Raw genomic sequence first — 25,534 nt, 5'->3', positions numbered from 1 at the left:
CAGAGAGCCTCCAAACCGCCGTTAATTGGCAGGAGGGAAACAAGCACATATCAGAAATTTAGGTTTGCAAGATTAGCGCCGTATAAAGCGCTCTGCTACCAGTCACTTTCAGACAACTTTTTAAAAATCAACATCCGTTCTGATTTGCTTGTAGGGAGATTAGGTGATGCTGCATCAAAAGCAAGCATGCGCCAGGAAATTGCATTTCCCTGTAACTTTCCTTCTGGCAAAAGAGTCCAATCTTTTGGGGAAGCAGGTTTGTTTTGCAAGAACTCCAGATCAGCTTGAATTGCCCTGAATTTGCCAGGATGTGATTAAATCCGGCTTGAAAATAGCGACAGCCCAGAAGCACCCACCCTGGTGCAACAAATGCACTTCCACGACTAGGAAAGTGATGTGGAAAATGTGCACAAAAGTGTGAAAATAGTGAACCGTTTACAGGAAGCCATAGAAACGCCTCACAAGGAAATTGGAACAGATGCTCAATAAAGCATAGACACAGTCTGACCTTAGCAGAAGCTTTGTGCAAGCGAATCAAGAAGCCTCATTCTCATATAACTGGCCCCCAAATAAACCAGAATGAATGCTCAGTAAACACAGGACTGTGTCTAACCTCCAAGTAAACCTTAGGCAAACAAAACATGGCAAATGCAGGGTAAACAGGTCATTTGGACAAACCCTAAAATGTTGCATAAATTAGAATTTAGTTTGATAATAATAATAATAATAATAATAATAATAATAATAATAATAATAATTTTGTATTTATATCCCACCCTCCCCAGCCGAAGCCGGGCTCAGTTTAGTGTGACAGCACCTGTACTTCAGGACTTTGTGCCTTTTGACACCCACTTAAAATATTTTTGTTTAGGCAAGGCTATCTCGGCACGGAGGCACGGAGATGCTTTAATGTGCTTTTAGCTTATGGTTGATTTTAATTTCTTCTTGACTGTTTATTGCTTTATTTTTATGGAATTGTTGCATGTCATGTGCTCTAATGCAAACAGAGCTATATCTCAGTGCAAACACGTCAAACAGTTTAAAGATGAAAATGAATAAAAACCACGTTGCAAAAATCATTCTTTAAATCTTTTAAATACTTAGTTCTAACTTTCTAGTCAACAGAGTTAAGTCTTTTATTTTACATTTTTTGTAAACCACTCAGAAGCTAAACAAATAAATGAAATATGGTGGGAAATAGAAAACGGTAGTAGATAGATCTTTCAGTCTGAACGGAGAGGTGTGCTCTGCTTTATATGGCCTGTACAGACTGAATCTAGGACTGCAGTGAAGCATTCCACTCCTATCTTATTCAGGGACTGGACCTCTACTCTCTATAGTGTTTTGAGAATTCTGTCCCATTGCATCTGGTTTTCATCTTTTTGCAAATCACTTCGAGATTCTTGTGAATATAAAGCAGTTAAGAAATATTCTAAATAAATAAATAACTTCCCCTGGGGGAAAAAGCGGAGCCGATTGATTCATAGATCTTCTCAAAAGTAATTGCGGCTGCGTAAGAACTCATTTGCTTCTCCCCGCAGACAAGTTAAAAATACAGCAATGGTGACTTAATGTTTGTGTGACTTAGACATTTAATTGAATGAAAAAATTCCGGCAACACATTTGAACTCACTTTTTGTACACCTTGAAAGTCCCCCATTTTGGGTTCTAAATCTCAACCACCGTAATTCATCCATAACCCAAACTAATAATGTGTTGTTGTGGGTTTGTTTTTTCCACGTTTGCTCCTTCCACCTCAGGTCCTCGGGTCCCGTCTTCTTCCGTACGTGGTGGTGACGCATCATGGGGTTCTGTCTCAAGGCAACACAGGTCTGCCTGCTGCTGCTGTTCTGCAGCCGGGCAGCCCTTTCTGACGAAACCTCCGAGTGCCGTCAGCCCATGGTGAAAATTGATAAGCATACAATAATGGTCGGTAAGTGACATAAACTTAAACATAAAGTTGTTGGATGTACAAATATGTCTCTCCTGGGAAGCAGCCGATCTGCCATGACTCCCAAACCAGTTCCTTTCGCTACCCTGAGAAAGAAGCGGATTAGGAAGGGAATAGGCTGTTCCACTTTCAGTGGGGGAGAAAGACCCTTATCCCCTTTCCCAAGCTCCTTCTGAACCGAGGATGTAGCTTGCTCAGACTCAGAGAACCAGTTCTTCCCTTACACACCATAAACGCAGCATAAACCTAGCTACATAGGGAGGCAGGGCCAACCACTGGATAGACGGAGTCAGCTCTTTGCTGAGACAACATTTTCTGAAGCTCAGCCATTGGGAGCTGCTCAGGGAGATGTGCCTTCACCTTTGCCTGGACTTGACTCAGCCTTCTTGCCTGGTTAGACTAGACCGGCTTGACCAGGTTTTGGCTTCCGCTTCCCCTGCAAACCCCACGCTTCAAGAGAAAAGGAAATATACCTCCCCAAAATCACCTCCAATGCAACTCAGTTAAAATGATTTAAATGGGAATAAAACACATCTTTCTGTTTTTGTGGTCCTTTAGAGACACATCAGATTTCCATACCAGACAGGCACATTGTTGCTGTTGTTTAGTCGTGTCTGACTCTTTGTGACCCCCTGGACCAGAGCACACCAGGCCCTCCTGTCTTCCACTGCCTCCTGCAGTTTGGTCAGACTCATGTTTGTAGCTTCAAGAACACTGTCCCACCATCTTGTCCTCTGTCGTCCCCTTCTCCTTGTGCCCTCCATCTTTCCCAACATCAGGGTCTTTTCCAGGGAGTCTTCTCTTCTGAGGAGGTGGCCAAAGTATTGGAGCTTCAGCTTCAGGATCTGTCCTTCCAGTGAGCACTCAGGGCTGATTTCCTTAAGAATGGATACGTTTGATCTTCTTGCAGTCCATGGGACTCTCAAGAGTCTCCTCCAGCACCATAATTAAAAAGCATCAATTCTTTGGTGATCAGCCTTCTTTATGGTCCAGCTCTCACTTCCATACATCACTACTGGGAAAACCATAGCTTTAACTATACGGACCTTTGTCGGCAAGGTGATGTCTCTGCTTTTTAAGATGCTGTCTAGGTTTGCCATCGCCTTTCTCCCAAGGAGCAGGCGTCTATTAATTTCGTGACTGCTGTCACCATCTGCAGTGATCATGGAGCCCAAGAAAGTAAAATCTCTCACTACCTCCATTTCTTCCCCTTCTATTTGCCAGGAGGTGATGGGACTAGTGGCCATGATCTTCATTTTTTTGATGTTGAGCTTCAAACCATATTTTGCGTTCTCCTCTTTCACCCTTATTAAAAGGTTCTTTAATTCCTCCTCACTTTCTGCCATCAAGGTTGTGTCATCTGCATATCTGAGGTTGTTGATATTTCTTCCGGCAATCTTAATTCCGGCTAGGGATTCATCCAGCCCAGCCTTTCACATGATGAATTCTGCATATAAGTTAAATAAGCAGGGAGACAATATACAGCCTTGTCGCACTCCTTTCCCAATTTTGAACCACAGTTATTCCATATCCAGTTCTAACTCTAGCTTCTTGTCCCACATAGAGATTTCTCAGGAGACAGATGAGGTGATCAGGCACTCCCATTTCTTTAAGAACTTGCCATAGTTTGCTGTGGTCAACACAGTCAAAGGCTTTTGCATAGTCAATGAAGCAGAAGTAGATGTCTTTCTGGAACTCTCTAGCTTTCTCCATAATCCAGCGCATGTTTGCATTTTGGTCTCTGGTTCCTCTGCCCCTTCGAAATCCAGCTTGCATGAAATCCAGCTCGCAAGCTGGACTTCAAAGACAGGCACATTAGCACTCTCTATTCCCTATCCTGAACAACTTCCCCATGTCTTCTGTTATATAAGGAGAAGCTTGCAATGAGCTGAATTGATCAATCCACAGTTATGGATTAGTTATTAGTTAGACAAGCCTGTTCACCCCTTTGCGTGTGGCGGCATTGCGGGACGGAGGAGGCTTCACTAGGCCCCCAACGTCAGAATTCAAACTGACGCCTATCAGGAACCGAATCCTAGCCTTGGCCCATTTAAGCAGCCAGCACCTGGGGCTCAGCTTGTTTGTTCCTGCAGGCCAAAGTATTTAGATTGCCCCATGCCCAAGCCAAACCTCTTTCATCTGCATTCAATAAAGTTGTGGCCTGTTTTGACCCCAAACCCAGTCTTATTGGTCTCTTATTATACGGGTTGGGGTCCAACGCCTGGTCCTGCAAGTTGTGTTGACAGTGAATGCTTTTATTAACACCTCAAATGTGAACCCGACACATTCTCATATTAATATCATTTAGGTGTTGTTAATATGTCTATGTAACCTATCGAGATATGCTTTTTTAAAAATAGCAACTGTTTTTATTTGATGCAGTTTTATTAGATGTTGCTAAAATTATTTTTCTTGATGATAGCAGACTGTGTTTCATCAAAATAATGGCGAAAGTTGCAACACTTGTGATTTATTGGATTCTTTTGTGTAGATGGATATTTTGCGGAATGAACCCTTCGTTTCTTTATTGTTACTTTTATTGAGAAAGCTTTGAAGAATATAGCTCCTTCAGAGGCAAAAAAAATTAGTATAAATATCCTTTCCTTTGAGCATCTAACCCTTTTTCTTTCAAAAGGACTCATATTGCCTTTTGTGTGTGTTCTGGCCTTGGTAACTCAGAAAACTTATGATTTAATAAGGGCTCATCAGTTCTGCACCAGTATGCTAGATTTATAGTGTTAGGTTATATTTCATGGTGTATATAAGCTGTTTCATAATGCTCTTCTGATCTCCTCTTCTGTAACGCTTGATTAAGTTTTACTTAGTGAAAGTAATATATTTGCTAAGCCTATGGGTCTAAGGGGCGCGGGTGGCGCTGTGGGTTAAACCAAAGAGCCTAGGACTTGCCGATCAGAAGGTCAGCGGTTTGAATCCCCGCGACAGGGTGAGCTCCCGTTGCTCGGTCCCTGCTCCTGCCAACCTAGCAGTTCGAAAGCACGTCAAAGTGCAAGTAGATAAATAGGTACTGCTCTGGCGGGAAGGTAAACGACCCCTGACCATTAGGTCCAGTCGTGGCCGACTCTGGGGTTGCAGCGCTCATCTCGCTTTATTGGCTGAGGGAGCCGGTGTACAGCTTCCGGGTCACGTGGCCAGCATGACTAAGCCGCTTCTGGCAAACCAGAGCAGCGCACGGAAACGCCGTTTACCTTCCCACCAGAGTGGTACCTATTTATCTACTTGCACTTTGATGTACTTTTGAACTGCTAGGTTGGCAGGAGCAGGGACCCAGTAATGGGAGCTCACCTGTCGTGGTGATTCAAACCGACGACCTTCTGCTTGGCAAGCCCTAGGCTCTGTGGTTTAACCCACAGCGCCACCCATGTCCCTGAAGTCATCATGTACCCAAACCGTATAAGGAAGCTTTACAAAGCCTGGTTAAAAATCTTGGTTAAACAAGAACCCTGACTAGACTTAACTCTTTAAAGGGGGGAAATTTAGAGAGGGGTTGTCCTGCTAATAATAAGCTAAACGGAGGCTGGATGGTGATCTGTCAAGGATTCTTTAGTTGTGATTCCTGCGTTGCAGGGGGTTAGACTAGATGACTCTTGGTGTCCCTTCCAACTGCACAGTTCTACAATTCTAATAGTAATGGAGGAATGGCCTTACCTGTGGGCTGCCTCATAGTCAGCTATGGCAACCTGGCTCTGCTGGTCTAATTCACGGGCTGGCATATCTCTTTCAGCTGCCAAGAAATCCATGACTGACAGCAACATTATGGAGGAACTGGCAGAAGCTGCGGCCAAAAACCAGGGTGGCGCGAAAGCTATCAAAGGCATCAAAGGGTGAGGCATTTTGGGGAGGGGGCGCTATCTCAGCCTGTACCAACTGGAAGCGGACCTGGCATGCCAGTGCGCCAGTAGAAATGTGTGGAGAAGACCTTCTCTGGCGATCCCTTGCAGCCGCGTAAGATTGTCTTCCATGAATATACTCTTAACGGTGTGTCTGTAGGTGACTGTGGAGGCCAGTTCTGGATCCACACGTCCTTCCACAGTGGGGACATTGGTTTCCAGGTGGGAGTTTATCACGGTGAGGGTTTGCCAAGCGTGCCTTCCTCTTAGCATGTTTCTCTCTTGTGTCTTGAGTTCGAGTGTCTTCAAAGCCCAGGACACCTTTGGTAAAAGCTGTTCTCTAACTGGAGCGCTCGCAGGCCAGTGTTACCACATTATCAGTGTTTATACCACATTTTAAAAGATTTGCCCTGAGTGAGTCTTTAAACCTCCTTTGTTGACCACCAGCATTACACTTTCCATTTTAAAGTTCAGAATAGAGTATTTGCTTTGGAAGACGATCATCAGGCATCCACAAAACACGACCAGTCCAATGAAGTTGATGTTGAAGAATCATTGCTTCGACACTGGTGATTTTTGCTTCTTCCAGTACACTGGTATTAGTTCGCCTGTCTTCCCAAGTGATATAAAATAATATGAAAAATATGTAAAAGTGCGGCTTTCTCCTGTTTGAAGTGCAGAGTGTTTGAGGACCGGGACATTCGCAGGGAATCTAAAATGCTTGTTTACAAAGCTATTGTACTACCAACCTTACTGTATGCTTGTGAAACATGGACCACTTACAAACGCCATCTCCAACTCCCCAAAAGATTCAATCAATGGTGTCTCCGAAAAATTATACATATCACTTGGGAGGACAGGCGAACTAATGCCAGTGTACTAGAAGAAGTTGAGAAGATCAACACATATTTTAACTTGGCCCACGGAATGCTGTCCCTGTATGCAAAAACTATAAGTGACAGCCTCTTGCAATGACCTGCTTTAATGTTTTAATGCTGTATTTTAGTCTTGTTCTTAAGTTGTATTTCAGTTTGTTTTTATATTGGGTGTTAGCCGCCCTGAGCCAGGTCTTGGCTGGGGAGGGCAGGATATAAATAAAATTTATTATTATTATTATTATTTGGAAAGCGCTGTCCTGTCACACAAATATTTGGGTCGGTATGGGGAAGGAATTTTATTTAAAAATGTATTGACTGGGGTAACAGCGTCTATAAAAATGCATACTTTATTGGGGATGGGTAAATACAACAATGCATTATATTAGGGAAAAACTGCTTTGCCAAAAATATGTAAATTTGGCAGAAGCGCATACAAGCCTGTGCAGATTAGGAAATTTTTTCCCCACAGTGCTGATGATTTCTTTTGCGAGGACTTTTTAAAGAATAAATAAGTGATGTGGAAAATAAAGACTAGAAATAAAGAGAAGCTGATATATTTCTCCTAATTTATTCCCCAATGAGTTGCATTTATTTTATTTTATTTTATTTATTAAATTTCTATAACGCTGTCCACCTGAGGATCCCAGGGTGGTTTACACTATAAAAAACACAAAAATACATAATATAGTAACCTCCCCCCACCCCCACCCAGTTTTTGTTTTGGGGTCCCAGCGCTTTCCCCCAGAAAACCCTCATTTTACTATTGAATCAGAGCTTTACGCTGATGGCTGCTTAGACTCCATTCTTTCCATGGTCTCTCTGCTTCAATGTATTGTGTCTTTTGTCCCATAGGCTGAAAGTTAAAGATATCCAGCCCCCCGAGATTGAAATATACTTGCAAGAACCTGCGAACATCAAAATGCCAGTGGGAACTCAGATAACAATTGCTGGGAAAAGGTGAGCAAGAATCTGCTTCCAAATACAAGGCAAGGTCTCAGAGGGTGGTTCGGAGAAAGACACAGCAGCAGTCCAGTCCTTTAGGTGACCCCAAGGATGCACTAGGTCAGGGGTGGCCAACATGGTGACCCCCAGAGTTTGATGGGCTCACTTCTCATCAGCCAGTAGATTCTGAATTTAGACAACGGTTTGGTCACTGTGAAGTGTGAGGGAGGGCCAAGTATGTCAGAAACTGCTGTCCCTAAGAACCAGATTTCATTTTGTGCAGCTTTATAGGTGGCACCATGGAGATCACGGTGAAATCAAAAATGACAACAGTCAGCTGCATGGAATACGATGACAATAAAGAACTCAGGTTGAAAGCAAAGAGTTGTATGGTGGAGCTGGTAAGCTGCAAAACCAACCTTCCCAGCAGGTGAGTCCCAACAAGATTCCAAGGAAGAGCTTTGAATTCTGCTCTGGCCAGCAGTCCAGTTCTCTGAGTATGCAGAATAGGGATGTTTTCCTCCTGTGTTTTTTGATGGCAGCATCCAGTCGAAAGGTTTCCCATCGCTATTGGTCTGCAAGGCATTCCCTGAGCAGGCAAAGCTGCTCTGTGTTGCCAGTTGCCCCGTCTTAGGAGCCAGACTCCCCCTGCCAACTGCTATCAGAAGGGACAGAGAAGGAAATTGTGTTCGTCATTGTGGCGATCACACAGGGTCCCCAGACATTTGAGCTTCCTGCAGCCAATGGGAAGCTGGCCAGCGTCGCCAAAGGCGGTCCCCGCTCTGCTCCACGCTGGTTTAGTGTGGTGCATGGAAGCCCATGGGCCTTAGGTTGTCAACTCCTGCCATAGATGGTTTCATTAGCCAAAGGCCTGCGAGAAGAGGGATGTTTTTGCCTGGTGTTTAAAGACATGCGATGAAGACACCACGTAAACCTCCTTAGCATGCTTTCAACCAGAGGGTAGAAAACAAGTCATGATTCGCAGGAGGTACCGTATTTTTCGCTCTATAGGACACACCTTTTCCTCTCCAAAAATTAGGGGGAAATGTGTGTGCGTCCTATAGAGGGAATGCAGGCTGCGCGGCTAAGCCCAAAGCCAGAACCCCGCTGCTCTGCGGAGGCTTCAAAGGCTGCGCTCTGGGGGCTCCAGGCAGCTATCTGCAAGCCTTCCGAGCGGATAGCTGCCTGTTCTGGGGGTCGGGGGAAGCTCGGGCTTCCCCCGCCCCAGCCCCGTGGCTGAAAACGAAGCCAAGACAGCAAGCGGGATCCACCCCGCTCACTGTCTTGGCTTCTGCCAAAGCCGCGCACAGCCTCTCCCGGGGCTGGGGGGGAATAAGATTTTTTTTCTTGATTTCCCCCCTAAAAACTAGGTGCGCCCTATGGTCCGGTGCGCCTTATGGAGCGAAAAATACGGTATTTGCTCCCCAGCAGGGATCAAAGTAGCTTCCCTGGAGACTGGGGTTGGGGTGTTGGCACAGGACAAGTGGAAGTGTGGACAAGCTGTTAGATACCCTCTGGAGGAAAAAGACCCCCCCCAAAAAAAAACTTCAATTCATTGGTGAACAGAAGTTCCCTGGGCATTGCTGGTCTCAAAACCTATGAGGATGGCTGTGTATCAATGGCAACTCTTATTAAAAGCAGCCACATTCATAGGTTTTGATGCCAGGAAAGAAGCGATGGCTCTTGTTCTCAGCTCAGATCTCCCAACACCTCGTGTTCACGAAGTCCCTTTACCTCCCCACAGCATGCTTCCGAAGATTGTGAACAAATTTCTTAATTCTACCCTCACTAAAGTCCTCCCTGGCATGGTGAGTCTGATGGACCTGAAAGAGAACTTACGGGGGTGGTCTGTTGAGGTTGTGCAGAAATATGCTTGGTGCACAGCTCACATGAAAACGTGTTAATAGCAGCTGAGTCCGCTTCAATGCCCTTCGGGTTTCTCTCTCTTCTAGATGTGCCCAGCAGCAGACAAAGTGCTTCTACACATAGAAGAGAAAATGAAGAAAGCATTTGGTAAGCTCAGGTGACACCTTCTATGCCAGCCTTGGTCAACCTGTGCCCTCTGGGAGTGTTGGTCTTCAGCTCCCAGCCAGTGTAGTTCAAAATGCCTGGAGGGCACCAGGTTGACCAAGGCTGTTTGTTCTATACTGCTCCTTTTAACTCTTAAAAACTGGTGGCTCGGTTCAGGTCAGTGCCCCAGGTATGTGGCGAACTAGGACCAAGATGACCCACAAGCTTTATGAATGAAGGACCCTGTTCATTCTGTTATATATAACCCAGGTGGTTATCTGAATATGGATTTAAACAAACAGCTCCTCCAGTGGTCCTCAACCTGTCCACAGTTCTTTCCACTTTGACTTACTTGCCAAGGAAATCCTGCACATTGCAATGGGAATCTTGCAAGTGGGCATTCGGCAGAGAATGTGCACGTTCATTTTTCTCAGACTGACTGAGCCATAGCTTTGGAATAGAGCTCAGGAACTAAAGCTACGGCCTCTGGCATCCTTCTTTCTTAGCAACCTGTTCTGGCTTATCATAGAATCTATGACAGAGATGGAAGGGACCCCAGTCAACCCCCTCCCCTGTAGTAGTAGTAGTAGTAGTAATAATAATAATAATAATAATAATAATAATAATAATAATAATTTATTTGTACCCTGCCCATCTGGCTGGGTTTGCCCAGCCACTCTGGGCAGCTTCCAACAAAGATTAAAAATACAGCAAAATGAAGGAATCTCAACTAAAGCATCCATGGCATCCATGGTCTTCCAACCTCTGCTTAAAAACCTCCACAACCTCCCAAGGGAGATGTCACCTACCTTTCCTCCGTTCTTTCCACGCACAGCCTGTGATTTAAAGCTCAGTGTTCACGTACCCTTGTTTTTGCTCTGGGCTTTCCCCATGAAAACCTGCTCTTTAAAACTCAATCGGAGCAAACAGCAATCTGAGGGAAACCCAAAGACGTTTGCTCCAATTGAGCGCTAAAGAGCAGATTTTTGCAGGGAAAGCTCAGGGTGATGATGATGATGTTTGGACTTGGAGCTTTCAAGCATGGACCTGTGCCTGGAAAGGGCAGGGGAAAAGGTGAGTGCAGATAAGCCCCGAGTCAGATTTATTCATGGAGGAAGACATTATTCTGCCAGGGCAGTAGCCTAAGGACTTAGGAATTGCCTTGCAGGAGTGGACGGGCTTCCAGGAAGCCTCAGGCAAGGTGCGAAGGCAATAGTTACATCGCCCATGGTTATTTGCCCTGTCAGATGCTGCAAATCATTTTCCATGTCATTTCCCCAGAGGAATGCCCTATCGGTGAGCGGGGAACAATGCAGTATACAATGGACGGCCTGCCAGAAGTATATGATGACTCCTTGAACATGAAGTTCAAGGTAAGTGTGGATAGCTCTGCTGTGTGCCAGTTATATCTTCTTGCACTTAGTACCACTTTTCATGATCTTTCAGAGCCTCCCCCCTTTCTATGAATTGAAATTGCCCAGTGAAGGCTCTTAAAGGAGCGAACCAAGAGGTGTTCCCATTCTGCAGCCTGTACCCCTTGACTTTGAGAAAAGCAGGGGATCTGCGCAGCTGTGAAGCAGAGGCAGAAGGTAATAGGAACATGTGAAAAGCCCTGCTGGATCATACCAAAGGCCCCTCTAGTCCAACATATTGTTAACCAGTTTTATTTGGAACCATGGAGTCACAGAATTGTAGAGTTCAGTATATCTGAAAGAGCGTCTCCACCCCCATTGTTCTACCCGGACACTGAGGTCCAGCGCCAAGAGCCTTCTGGTGGTTCCCTCACTTTGAGAAGTGAAGTTACAGGGAACCAGGCAGAGGGCCTTCTTGGTGGCAGCATCTGCCCTGTGGAACGCCCTCCCACCAGATGTCAAAGAGAACAACAGCTACCAGACTTTTAGAAATCTGAAGGCCTTGTTTAGGGAAGCTTTTAATGTTTAATAGGTTATTGTATTTTAATAGTGGTTGGGGAAGCCCAGCCAGATGGGCGGGGTATAAATAATTATTATTATTATTATTATTATTATTATTATTATTATTATTATTATTATTAGAGTTGGAAGGGACCCTGTACTGTTTTTAAATGCTGTACTGTTTTTAACACTGATTGGGAGCCGCCCAGAGTGGCTGGGGAAACTCAGCCAGATGGGCAGGGTATAAATAATAAATTATTATTATTATTATTATAACCGCCTGCAATGTGGGAATAACAGCTAAAGAATCCATGACAGATGGCCATCCAACCACTGCTGACAAACCTCCAAGGAAGGGGAGTCCATCCCCTTCCAAGGGAGACCATTCCACTGTCAGAAAGTTCTTCCTGACTTCAGTCAGAATCTTCTTCCTTGTAACATGAGTGCTACCCATAGAGCAGGAGAAAACAAGCTTGCTCCATCTTCCATGGGACAACCCTATAGATATTTGAAGATGGCTCTCGTACCATCTCTCAGTCTCCTCTTTTCCAGGCTAAACATTCCCAACCCCCACCCCCACCATTCCTTATGATGAGAGCCAGCATGGTGTAGTGGTTAAGAGCGGTAGACTCGTAATCTGGGGAACCAGGTTCACTTCCTTGCTTCTCCCCATGCAGCTGCTGGGTGACCTTGGGCTAGTCACACTTCTCGGTGGCCCCCTCAATTTCTTACCCAGCCTTCACCGTAAGAATAGTTTGGTTCCTGAAAATATGTATCTGAAGTGTCAAAGGCCAGGGCAAAGAGGTTCATGTTCAGCATGCAATGGAAACTAGATAATGAAGGATCCAGGTCCACCTCTGTGGGAAGGGAATGCCACATCTCAGGGGCTGCCACAGAGAAGGCCCTGTCAAGGAGGATGTAATTTGCCCACATACTTGGAAATGACCAAAAGAACAAAGAAAAAAGAAGGTGGCCAAGGTCCTACATCCCATTGAATGTAAATGTGGATTATGCTTTTGGGTTGTTTTCAAATGATGCAACCATTATTCTTACCTTCTCCTTTAGCCGGTGGTCCGTGACAGAGATGGAAATGAAATTCCAAATGTCTGTGAAGCACCAGGTTCTGAAGGTTCTTCCGCAAGACCTGATGGCATTACTCAAGTCATCATACCAACGGGTATCCTGAACACTGTGCTGGAACTATTCAAGAAAGACATGGACTGCGACGCTACTAGTGACTCGGTGAGTGGGCAGATATTTGATTCCTTGAATCTGTTGGCGTGTCCACTTCTGTGCCTGTGACAGAATTTCCTCTAAAGGTAATGCACCATTAATTCTGACTGGAGAACGTCAGTGGTGGCTGCTGTCAGAGCAGAGGTCCTCCTAGCCTCCTGACAGTGGCATTTCTGCAGCTCACCTGGATGGGACAAAAAATCCAGTGGTGAGGTCAAGGCTATATGGATGAACCAGTGGAATTGGCTCTGTTGGTTCCGACTTTGCCGCTGCCCCGCCTAGGGCTGGGAGTCAATTTCAGTTTCTTGTAGGTTCTCATATTTCTGGTCTTCAGTCTTCAGACACAGCCAGAGATCAGGGATATCAAGAGGTAGGAAGTAGGTGGAGATTTGCTGAGTGGCACTTTGAGGCAAGCAAGAGTAGATCATTTGAAAGCGTTCACAACTAGAACTGCTGGTTTTAGGTTCCCTTTTGTTACTGGAGCCATCTGGCTGCTTGCAAGCTTTCCAGAATTTGCCATTGGATGATGAGTTTGCACCTTTGAAAAAGAAACATTTCCACTTGCATTTGCAAATAATGATTTCCATTGACCAAGCCTAGGCTCAACCACTACTGAAAGCAGAATTCCCTGCTTTTGTGGCATCTCTTCGCATTGCTCCCCTGGGCTCTGCCTTTGAAACAAGCTGTTCCTGCTTTTGGATGGAGCCACTGCTGCGTTTAAAGCTGTCCATTCATGTGGTTTTTCCTCACTCTTTCGGCAGATTTCTGATCTAACAGTGGGCAAGATGAAAGAAATGATACCAGGGGTGAGTTCTCACTGCTTATCGCAACATTTCTGTCAGGGAACTGCCATCAGGTCAGAGACGAGAGGGGGAAGGGCAGTTGTGTTATGGGGAACCTCTGAAGGTCTTGCGAAGCAGCTCCTCCTCTGGCGAGGAGGAAAGACCCACCTCCAGTGGAGAGGAGGTGGTGGGACCAGGGGATGCTAGGGAGAGCCCCAGCACCGAGGCTGAGCAAGCTGGAGAAGAGGGAAGTACCCCTTTGCCAGTGCCCAGTCTGCGCAGTAGTTTTCGGCGCAAGGAGGGGAGGAGAAGGATGGGGGTCACAGGACTGTTATGCTGGAGGAGGTACAAGGACTGCCCACTCCCAGATTCTGCTAGCGACTGAGCCAGACATGAACTTGTGACGCTCTTCACTGTAAATAGGTAAAGGTAAAGGGACCCCTGGCCATTAGGTCCAGTTGTGGCCGACTCTGGGGTTGCGGAGCTCATCTCGCTTTACTGGCCGATGGAGCTGATGTTCAGCTTCCAGGTCAGGTGGCCAGCATGACTAAGCCACTTCTGGCGAACCAGAGCAGTGCACTGAAACACCGTTTACCTTCCCGCTGGAGTGGTACCTATTTATCTACTTGCACTTTGACGTCCTTTTGAACTGCTAGGTTGGCAGGAGCAGGGACTGAGCAATGGGAGCTCACCCCGTCGCGGGGATTCGAACCGCCGACCTTCTGATCGGCAAGTCCTAGGCTCTGTGGTTTAACCCACAGCGCCACCCACATCCCTTCACTGTAAATAGGTTGTACTAATAATAAAGCCTGGAAAAGACAGGTTGGAGTCTTGCCCGTTTGCTCTCTAGCAACCACACCACCACCTGACAACTGCCATTGAGAGATCTGGGGGAAGAAAGGCTGCGTCTGGTCGTTCTTCAGGAAGGTTGAATTCTGAGGGGGCAGAAACCCCTGTGAAACAACCCTTTGATTTGCAGCCACAAGAGGGGTGCCAACCTGACTAAAATATTAGGGGGGCACGTAAGCCCCACCCAACACAACCAATCACATGATATAGTGTTCACACACCATTAGAGTGGCCATGCCCATCAACTTTGGGGTGACTCAGCCACCTCAAATATTTTTTCCCTTTTCTTTTTTATTGGTTTTCACATATTACATTACAATACAGATGTACCAAAGCCAACACCATTTCCTCCCCATTCCCCCATACATTTACATTTATATTTTCTCAATCCATCATATTATTCTTTTATCCTTCCTCTCAGTTCCCTCCGTCCCCACTTGATTTCCTCCTATACAATTCACAATAATATTTGCATTCTACAATCTTCTCAAATCATCTATATATTCTTATTATCTTTCCTTACTAATTTTTCTTCCATCCAGTACTTCACATTTTAATCTAGGCAGTATCTTTTTTTGAGCAATATTTTGCCATATATTGATCAAAACATTTCCACTCCTTTTTAAATTTTTGATTCGACTGATTTGATTTGACGGACTCTCACAAGTGGGTTGGGGAAAGTGCTCTGACACTGACACCCACCCACCCACCCCTCAAATATTTTAGTGGGGCTGAATACCCCATGGCCCCTAGGCACTGGCTCCTATGAGCCACAGTGTGATTGGGTGAAAAATTTATTCCCTTGACGTTCTGCTGCAGATTCATTGTGAAAGCCTCACATCTTCTCAACCAATTAACAAATGATCCGAAGAACTCAGTATAAGAAGAGCATCTGCTGATCAGGCCAATGGCCCATATGGTCAAGCATCCTGTTTTCACAGGGGCCAGCCCATTATGGAAAACCTGGAAACTCTTCCACTTGCCCCACCCCTTCCCTCCCGGAATCGGAACATAACGTCTGCAGAAACCGGGGTCAGGACTATATCAGAGCCTTAGAGAAGCATCTTCAGACAATGCAAGCTTAATGATAGGTTCCCAAGAACAAACATGGCGCATTTTCTCAGAATGCACTTAATATACCCCCCCCAAACAGAAAGTGCCAGAACACTGGCCCTTCTTAGTTCAAGAATGACCAGCATCTTAAATATAAATGTAATGGGGCACTTGAAAGTTGTTCAGGGCTGAGAGCATGACACCCTGTGCTTTTCTTTGGTCTTTGATAACATTTGATATCCCCCACTACAGTGGTACCTCCGGATGCAAACGGGATCCGTTCCCGAGCCCCGTTCGCATCCTGAAGCGAAAGCAACCCGCGTCTGCACGTATGCGGCTCGCGTTTCGCCGCTTCCGCACATGCGTGTGACATCATTTAGACCGTCTGCGCATGCGCGAGCAGCAAAACCAGGAAGTAACGCACTCCGTTGCTTCTGGGTCGCCGCAGAACGCAACCTGAAAATACTTAACTTGAAGCACATATATCCCGAGGTATGACTGTATTTAAAAAAGGCCTTTGGGAAATATTGAATGGCTGGCAATACCTGAGTCGACAGAGGAGGAAGAGGAGGAGGAGGAGGAGGAGGAGGAGGAGGAGGAGGACTAGACGGACTAGACTTGGAATAAGAATACCTGCAAGAGCTTTTGGTTCTCTCCTCCCTTACACTGCTGCTTTTAATTGCATTCTGACTTCCTGCAGCTTCCAGATATGGACCCCTCAAAGAAAGTGAAGTTGGAAATCAGATCTGTAGAAACACCCAAGGTTCGCATCGAAGACGGCAAAAGTGTCATGGCAATCCATTCGACAATAGACGTCAAAACAGACCCAGACAACGAACCCGTCTGCACCATAGACATGGTAGGCAGAATTTATGTCTCACTCCCAGGGGCCAGCAGTTCCTGACATGTTTTCCTTGCACTGCCTCCCCTGCTGGGCTTTCCCCCCACAAGCCCCCCCTGCCCCCTCCCCAAAACATATTCAGGATTTGAATGAACTGAGCAGGTATTTCACCCCAGGTTTTCCAGACGCCTGGTGCCACATTTTAGAAACTGGCTGATAAAGTTAAAAACAAGTCACTAGGATTTCTGGCCTCATTGCTAGTTTGCACATCAACAGCTGGACATTTCTCCCTCCCTCGCACACACACACACACACACACACACACACACACACACCCCTTTAAAACATTTGCAAAGGGTGGAGCCTTTGTCATTTTCTCCCTCTGCTGCAGACTTGCGTCACTTTTGAGGGCAATGTGCTCACTTGGGGTTCCTTCTGTTGTTCCATTGCAGGAGCACAAATGGGATGCTGGCTATGAGCAGCTCAACGAGACCATGAAAGTCTTCTTGCAACCGGAAGCGGGCAGGTACTGAGCTGAGTATTCTTCCCGTCCTTCAACAAATCCTCAGTTGAAGAAGATGGTCTGCGGGCCTTTTCCAAGTCTATGGCTGTTTTTTTACATGAGGTTTAAAACATTGTTTTTTCTAGGGATGTAAGAAGCAGCCCTGGGCCCATTCAAACCCCTTAAACATTCTCGTTTCTTTTATTCCATTTCTTTTATCACATTTCTTGTTATGTGAAATTTCAGTGGCGGGTCTGAACATGTGCACTTAAAACCTTGATTAGTCATTCTGCTCATCTGCTCATTAGAATCACAATTGCTGCTTCCTTTCAGTAGCAGAAAGGGTACAGTTCATGGCATTTTCCTCTCACACTCATGAAGACCCATTTTGGTGGCATACATGAGGCTGGGCTTTTCCCCCACAAGGCATCCCTTCCGGATCCATATTTAAGCTCAGAATGAGCTGAGCAGGTATTTCCACCCTGTTTCAGTTTTGCTGGCATCCAATCAGTGATCTGTTCCATTGCATCCTGTCGTTTGCATTTTCTGTATACAGTACAAGATACATACTCTTTACACCAGGCATGGCCAAACTTGGCCCTCCGGCTGTTTTGGGACTACAATTCCCAGCATCACTGATCCTGTTAGCTAGGGGTGATGGGAATTGTAGTCCCAAAACATCTGGAGGGCAAAGTTTGGCCATGCCTCCTTTACACCAAATAGACACTTTTCAATTCTGTTTGGTGCGTTCACTAGGGTGACACAATTTATGGGTGAATCTCTTATGAAGTACAGTCATACCTCGGATTGAAGTAGCTTCGGGTTAAGCATTTTCGGGTTGCACTCCGCGGCGACCCAGAAGCATGGATCCCGTTCGCATCCAGAGGTACAACTCTACATGTATTTTCACATGTACTTCTTGTACACCAAAAACCCAAAGCAAAATGTGTGCTGTCCGACTGGGGGTTCTAGTCCAATCCAAAAGCTAGTTTGGGAATACAGTGGTGCCTCGCAAGACGAAATTAATCCGTTCCACGAGTCTCTTCGCCTTGCGGTTTTTTCATCTTGCGAAGCACGGCTATTAGCGGCTTAGCAGCTATTAACGGCTTAGCGGCTTAGCGGCTATTAATGGCTTAGCGGCTTAGCGGCTATTAACGGCTTAACGGCTATTAACGGCTTAGCGGCTTAGCGGCTATTAACGGCTTAGCGGCTTTAAGAAAAAGGAAACAAACTCGCAAGAACTCGCAAGACGTTTCGTCTTGCGAAGCAAGCCCATAGGGAAATTTGTCTTGCGGAACGACTCAAAAAACGGAAAACCCTTTCGTCTTGCGCGTTTTTCGTCTTGCGAGGCATTCGTCTTGCGGGGCACCACTATATTGGATCAGGTTGGCCCTCTCCAAAAATGGAAGGAAATGAATTCCTTCCTCTCTCAAGCTCCCTGCAACTTCCCCTGCATCGTGTGAAGGGGAGAGGGCCTTTCTTTTGTCCGTCTTGAATCTACAGCCCTTTTGTGGAAGAAGTACGGGGCGTTGAGGAAGGATTTGAAGGGAGGTGAGAGGAGGAAAGCAGTAGTGGAAACCTTCAATACGACAAATAATGAAATATCATTAAGCACAAGAAAGCAGCCAAGGAGGAAGCGATGGAGACACTGGCATGTCCTCACATGCTGCCTTTCTTTCGTTTTGCAGGACAACAGCAATATCTGTGACTTCTCCCTCAGTCGGCGACATAAATGTAAGTGTGAGGTTGTCTTGGGCTACTCAAGAGGACACACGGAATTGCTGTCTTATCTCTTGAAGGATTTAAGGCATGGTGGGGAACTTCAGGTCCTGGAACCAAATATGACCTTTCAGAAACATCGCTTAGACCACCCCACCTCTGCTCTTCTCCACACCCTCCTTGAGATAGAAATTCTTCATGAAATAGTGTCTTTAGCCCTGTGAGAGATTCTCTGGTATACAATCGCATGCAGCCTGAACAGGAATTCTTCAAGATGGCAGGTCCCAGGAGGTTGTGCCTCAACATCTCAAGAGGCTTTCTGGAGAATTCCCACATTGTGCTCTGGGAACTTTTTCCCTTCTAACGTTTGCTCCGTCCTGATCAGTGATCCGAACACCTGCCTTGCCTGTGTGTAAGGTCTCATGTTTGATCTCCACTGTTGAAAGGATCTCAGGTTGTGGATCTCAACCATGGGAGGGAGGTAGTCCATCCATTTGTCCTCCAGCACAAAGCAACTTCCCCTCTTATAATAATGACCCATACTTAAAGGTAAAGGGACCCCTGACCCTTAGGTCCAGTCGTGGCTGACTCTGGGGTTGCTGTGTTCATCTCGCTTTCTTGGCCGAGGGAGCCGGCGTACAGCTTCCGGGTCATGTGGCCAGCATGACTAAGCCGCTTCTGGCGAACCAGAGCAGCGCACGGAAACACCGTTTACCTTCCCGCCGGAGCGGTACCTATTTATCTACTTGCACTTTGAGGTGTTTCAAACTGCTAGGTTGGCAGGAGCAGGGACCGAGCAACGGGAGCTCACCCCGTCATGGGGATTCGAACCACCGACCTTCTGATCAGCAAGCCCTAGGCTCTGTGGTTTAACCCACAGCGCCACCTGCGTCCCATACTTAGGGATCCATACTTAGGGGCCATCAACTCACCAAGAAACTTGCCTGGCTCCTTCAGCAATGGAAACACCCCAAACTCAGAACAGTATTTCAATAGAGTAGGTTTTGTAAATATTGTTTTAATTCTAAAGAGCACATATTGATATAGGAATGTATTAGATAAAATGTAAAGTAATATACAATAATAAGAGTACATTCATTTGTAAAAAAGCAATATACAACAGGATAGACAGGAAGTCTAGTGTGTTGGTATGTATATGATTTTTTTTGGGGGGGATTTGTTTTTGTTTTTTCTCTTTGTTTTTTCTTTTTTGTTGTTTCATTTTCTTTCTAGCTATATAAAATTTTATATAATTTTTGTATACATGTTGGAAATTATATTATAGAAAGTCCTGTAATGTAATATGACAACATTTACCAATGCAATATAAGAATGTTAAACAAAAAATAAAATGCATACTCAAATAATAATAATAATAATAATAATAATAATTCTATTAGAGTTTAATTGCTTTTCAACACAGCCGTGTTGGTCTGCCATAGTCAAAACATATCTGAAGAAGTGTGCATGCACATGTAAGCTCATACCAAGAACTAACTTAGTTGGTCTTTAAGGTGCTACTGGAAGGAATTTTTTTTGTTTTGCTTTTCAACAATGAGCCTTTATATGTTTTCATATTTTATCCATGTTGTTTTATTTTCTGTGAGCCATCTTGATTCCTGGTTTAAGAAAAGGGCAGGATAGATAGAAATGTTGTTGTTGTTGTTGTTGTTGTTGTCGTCCCCTTACTTGAGTGTGGAGGACTAACACTGATTTCATATGCAGTTTGTGTATCAACCATAATGGAGACTTCCTCTTCCTCTTGTTTTAGGAAGACCAACTAAAGGAATATATGCAGAATGCCATAGCCAGCAATTGCGTCCCAGGGATGAATGGTAAGATGATAATAATAATAATTAATAATAATTTATTTATTTATACCCCGCCCATCTGGCTGGGTTTCCAGCAACTCTGGGCGACTTCCAACAAAATATTAAAATACAACAGTCCTTCAGATATTAAAAGCTTCCCAAAACAGGGCTGCCTTCACATGTGATGTTTGCTTAGGGTGGTTGCCACATTTCAAACAGTGAAAATCTGGACAGAAAAGTTGTAGATCTTTTTTTTTTTTTTTTTTAGTTTTGCACAAAGTTGTTGAGCTGTGTTGGCAAATTCCCTGTTTTTGAGGGAAATCACCAAAAACTACACTGCTGACATGCGTTGCCATACGTACGGATTTCCCCAGACATTTTTTCGATTCCCACCCAGACGCTGCTTCTGACTGCAGTATTCTGGATATGTCCGGAAGGGCTCATTCCTACGTACGTTTTGCTCCATGCTTTCCAGGCCCAGGTCCACGTTTTCCCCAGTCTGTGTCGGAGTGCTCCTCGCCCTCCAATCTCCCTAGAAAAACCTGCTCTTTAACTCTGAATCAGAACAAATGGCAACTTGGGTTTTCCGCCTGAAGGTGCTGCATAGGCAGGAGAAGGGTTTTGGCAGTACAATGACTTCAGCCTTCAGAAGTAAGACCTTAAAAATAAGGGATCAGCAGCCAAAATAAGGGAATTTCCAAGCACAGATATGTTCAACTTCTGAGCCCCTCCGAGCCAAAGGCAGAAAGCCCAGCCAGCAGCCAAACGAAGCCTCAAGTGGTGGTTCCCACAGTGCAGCAACCCGGCAAAGGGGATGCAGCAAGGAAAACCACCGTCACCTCTCTGCTGGGAAGCGCTGAGCAAAGGTGAGTCCCCAGGCAACGTGGCCGATTTGATTGGCACAAGGCATGCAAGCTCCACCCCCCCAGTCGTTCTTAGACTCCAAATTGGGTGAGCAATGCAGCCAAGCAACCCAGTTGGCCGGCAGGGAGGGAGGGAGAGGAGCTGCTTCCTTCAAAACTCGGGAAATTTAAGGGACATCATGAATAAGGGACAGCAGCGGGACACAGTGCTGGGATAAGGGACTTTTCCGTCAGATAAGGGACGGTTGACAGCTGTGAGTAAGACTTCCTGCCACTCTCTCTAAAGCCAACGCGACTTTCTTCTTTGCACTTTCCAGATGCCCTGGAAAAGAACCAGATGAAAATGCCCAACCTGATGGGGGCTGACTATAATCATTCTGCATTCAAGATGGTGGAGGTCAGTGTGGGGCAATGCGCTTGCCAGCCTTGCGTTGGCTTTTCCTTCCTGCGTGGTTGTCTGATGAACAAGCAGGCTGCTTTTAGCTTGAGCTATGAGATCCCTGCATTGCAGGGGGTTGGACTAGATGACCCCCAGGGTCCCTTCCAAATCAACAGTCCTACGATTCCATGACCCCTGTACTCCAGCCACTTGGAAACAGCCTGAACTTTGTGTGCTGTGTTTCGTTGGTGTCATGGTGGTGGCACTTGTGCCCCCTTTCTGATAAAAATACTTTGCAGAGATGAGGGGAGCAAAAAATAGGGGGTCAAGGTTTTGGGATACTGCCAGGGAGACAGGGCATTTGGCCAGCAGCTGGGCGATCTCCAGTTACAGCATCAATCAGCGACACGAGCCTCAGATACGTTTAGAGACTCGGCACGCTCTTATCAGCAGAGTGAATAAATCCTCACAACAGAAGTGGCGGATAGAGACGTGTGCGTGTTATTTACAGGCGTTTATTCACAAAGGAACAAAGGAAAAACATGTCTGCTTCCCTTCGTCTCCAGCAAACAGCAATAGCAAAAGCAACATACAACGAAAGTTCCCAGCAGACTTGTGCTGGAAGTAAACAGGCATGTGACACACAACAGTCATGCCTGTTCCTCTTAAGGTGGAACGGAACTATATCCTAACACAAGGAGGGTCAGAGAGTGAGAAATGTTCCTATTTCCATCTGAGGAATGTTGGAGGTATGATATTAGCTGTGCCCCCCCAAACGAATTCAGGACAAGATCCAGAGAGGATCTGAGTTGGTCCAGGGTGGGTTGGCCTGATTATTTTGGGTGAGGGGCAGATTGAGGCCATGGGGGCAGATTGAGTTGTGGTTGAAAGGACACACAGAGCCCTTGTTTTTTTTTTTAAAAAAATGGCAATACTAATGGCTTTCCGCCACCACCTTTGCAGGGTGTCGTGATCATTGAAGTGGACCACAGCAATGTTGAGGACGATTCCATGGTGCACTTGGAGAAGTTTAAAAACATGTCTGTTTAAAAAGAGGCCAGAAACCTGCACCTGCATCCAAGAGGTGTTGACCCAGACACTTGACCCAAAATGAAAACAGCACATCCACCTAGAATGGCTCCCTTCCAGCTCTACAATTTGATCTGGAGTGGGCAGTGATTGGAGAACTCTTCTTCCTCGCCTGCCTGATAAACGCTCACCCCCATTCCCAGTTCTCTAGGCTGTAACTCTCTGTCCAGAGGCTTGGAATGATATTTTGTGGGTTCCTTCAATAAAATAACCCATGTTTCCTCTTCTGCATTTCTTTTGTTTTCCTTTGGCCAGATGCCTTCCAAGAATCTGTGGATGTTCAGAAACATGAATGTCATGTCAATCAGTGTCCACACAATTCTGCAGACAGAAGCAGGCAAGCTTTTCCAGCGGTTCACTATAGGCTGCTTCCTGTGAGATTTTGCTCTGTTATTTTTTTTTTTTAAAGACATTCATATATTGCTTAATCCCTCACACTTCTAAGCTGTGGACAGAAAGACAAATCATGCATGAAAAGAACTGAAAAAACTATATCGTAAACTGAAACACTACCTTAAAATGCCTGATGGAACAAGATCCACGGGCTTTGGTCCACAACACTGAACAGATGGCCTCTAGCAGTTACAAAACATATTTCAAAAAGTAAAGGACCAGGACACCGCAAAATTGTTGAATTCTTATTTATTTAAAGGATACACCAAAAACACACACAATTGATTGACTTGCCTAAGATCCAGGATTAAGTGCCACCTTTCGGAAACCCACCCAGATGTCAATTCCGCCTTTGAAATCCCAGTAACGTCCAGGAAAACCTGGATGCATGGCAGCATTGCGACACATGCATTTCGGCCATGGGTGCCACAAAGAGAGACAGCCCCAAAGGTCTCAGTTATTGGATGGGATATAAGGGATCAGGTAGTCTTGAAAAGAAGAACGTTAAAAAACAAGAGCATAAGAACATGATGATGATGATGATGATGATGATGATGATTTATACCCCACCCATCTGGCTGGGTTTCCGCAGCTACTCTGGGTGGCTTCCAACAAAGCATTAAAATACAGTAGTCTGTTAAACATTAAAAGCTTCCCTAAAGAGGGCTGCCATCAGATGTCTTCTAAAAGTCTGGTAGTTGTTTATCTCTTTGACATCTGGTGGGAGGGCGTTCCACAGGGCCGGCGCCACCACCATGAAGGCCCTCTGCCTGGTTTCCTATAACTTGGCTTCTCACAGCAAGGGTACCGCCAGAAGGCCCTCGGCGCTGGACCTCGGTGTCTGGGCTGAATTATGGGGGTGGAGACGCTCCTTCAGGTATACTGGACCGAGGCCGTTTAGGGCTTTAAGAGTCAGCACCAACACTTTGAATTGTGCTCGGAAATGTACTGAGAAACGTACTCAGAAACATCAGAAGAACATCTGCTGAGTCAGGTCAAAGGTCCATCTAGTTCAGCATCCTCTTCTCACAGTGGCCAACCAGAACCCATAAATGGGATTCCAGCACAAAACCAACTCTCCCCAGCTGTAGTTTCCAAGAACTGGGATCCAGAAGCATTTCTGCCTCCGACTGTGGAAGCAGAACAGAGCCACCTTGGGTAGTATCCATCAATTGTCCTCTCCTCCTCCATAAATTTCTCTCATCCTCTTTTAAAGCCATCCAGATTCGTAGCCATCACTGGGGGAGGGAGTTCCAAAGCTTAACGATGCATAAAATCAACACCATTTGGATCCCTTCCAGTCGGGATTCAGGCCTCATCATTGGACTGAAACTGCCTTGGTCACACTGGTCGATGATCTCTGGTGGGCTAGGGACAAAGGTGAGAGCTGTTTCCTAGTTCTGCTGGATCTCTCAGTGGCGTTTGATACCAGCAACCATAACATCCTTCTGGACCGTCTAGAGGGGCTGGGGGCTGGGGGCACTGTTATACAGTGGTTCCACTCCTTCCTCCTGGGCCGTGTTCAGAAAGTGGGGGGGGGGATGAGTGTTCAGACCCCTGGGCTCTCACTTGTGGGGGGCCTCAGGGTTCTGTCCTCTCCCCCATGCTTTTTAACATCTACATGCAGCTGCTGGGCTGAGGTCCAGCGCCGAGGGCCTTCTGGCGGTTCCCTCACTGCGAGAAGGCAATTTACAGGGAACCAGGCAGAGGGCCTTCTTGGTAGTGGCGCCCGCCCTGTGGAACGCCCTCCCACCAGATGTCAAAGAGAACAACAACTACCAGACTTTTAGATGACATCTGAAGGCAGCCCTGTTTAGGGAAGCTTTTAATGTTTAAGAGACTACTGTATTTTAATACTCTGTTGGAAACCGCCCAGAGTGGCTGGGGAAGCCCAGCCAGATTGGCGGGGTATAAATAATAAATTCTATTCTAACACCACATCAAATCAACAATAAACTAAAAACGGATTAAAACATACACCCACATCCTGGGTGACTTTCTGTTGTCAGGAGGAGTTTTTGCAGACGCTGAGAATAGAATAGAATCATAGAGTTGGAAGAGACCACAAGGGCCATCGAGTCCAACCCCCTGCCAAGCAGGAAACACCATATAGAAAACACCATATAGAGCTAGGACCGCAATCCAAATTTGCCCCGCTCCTTCCCATTCTGCTGTTGAGCCGGCCCTCAGCTGGTGCCCTTGAAGGCTTCCTCTCTCTGAAAAGGTCTTTGCATACGTTTCGCCAGAAAGCTCTCACGGCATAACACAGAGAACTATCTCGTTGCTTCTGTGTCATGGAGAAGCCTTCTTTGAAAATTACGCAACTACTTTTTCAGAGGAGGAACGTACGAGAGACAACTTCTGCAACTCATTCGGGCACAGTTACGGTTACTGTCACAGTTCTTTTCTTTCCTTTGACTGATTTGCGCAGCTGTATTCTTGAAAATTAATAAAGGAATATATTTTTATTTTTTTTAA

At 45.8% G+C, this 25,534-nt stretch overlaps 1 protein-coding gene across 1 annotated transcript; it reads left to right on the top strand.

Annotated features, from left to right (window-relative positions):
* The first annotated feature begins 1,777 nt into the window (after window positions 1-1,777).
* LOC310847051 (BPI fold-containing family B member 6-like) lies at window positions 1,778-22,894 on the top strand. The gene is made up of 15 exons (XM_083744483.1): window positions 1,778-1,933; window positions 5,694-5,793; window positions 7,530-7,634; window positions 7,903-8,049; window positions 9,364-9,427; window positions 9,572-9,632; window positions 10,911-11,002; window positions 12,608-12,784; window positions 13,537-13,581; window positions 16,160-16,318; window positions 16,753-16,826; window positions 18,491-18,536; window positions 20,293-20,356; window positions 21,513-21,592; window positions 22,538-22,894. Exons 1-15 carry the CDS (start codon window positions 1,804-1,806, stop codon window positions 22,622-22,624), a joined length of 1,431 nt encoding a protein of 476 aa, XP_083600609.1. The 5' UTR covers window positions 1,778-1,803; the 3' UTR covers window positions 22,625-22,894.
* Window positions 22,895-25,534: the final 2,640 nt, after the last annotated feature.

The sequence above is a fragment of the Podarcis gaigeae genome (genome assembly GCF_964106915.1).
Source record: "Podarcis gaigeae genome assembly, chromosome: 6".
In the NCBI taxonomy this organism is placed as follows: Eukaryota; Metazoa; Chordata; class Lepidosauria; order Squamata; family Lacertidae; genus Podarcis; species Podarcis gaigeae.
Note: the sequence above shows the minus strand (reverse complement) of the source record. Positions and strands in the feature narration are given on the sequence as shown.

Coding starts and splice junctions, on each gene's coding strand:
- LOC310847051 (XM_083744483.1), top strand. CDS start 1,804: ATGGGGTTCTGTCTCAAGGCAACACAGGTCTGCCTGCTGCTGCTGTTC. Junction 8,050..9,363: donor AAAACCAACCTTCCCAGCAG/GTGAGTCCCAAC, acceptor ACCTCCCCACAG/CATGCTTCCGAAGATTGTGA. Junction 16,319..16,752: donor CCGTCTGCACCATAGACATG/GTAGGCAGAATT, acceptor GTTCCATTGCAG/GAGCACAAATGGGATGCTGG.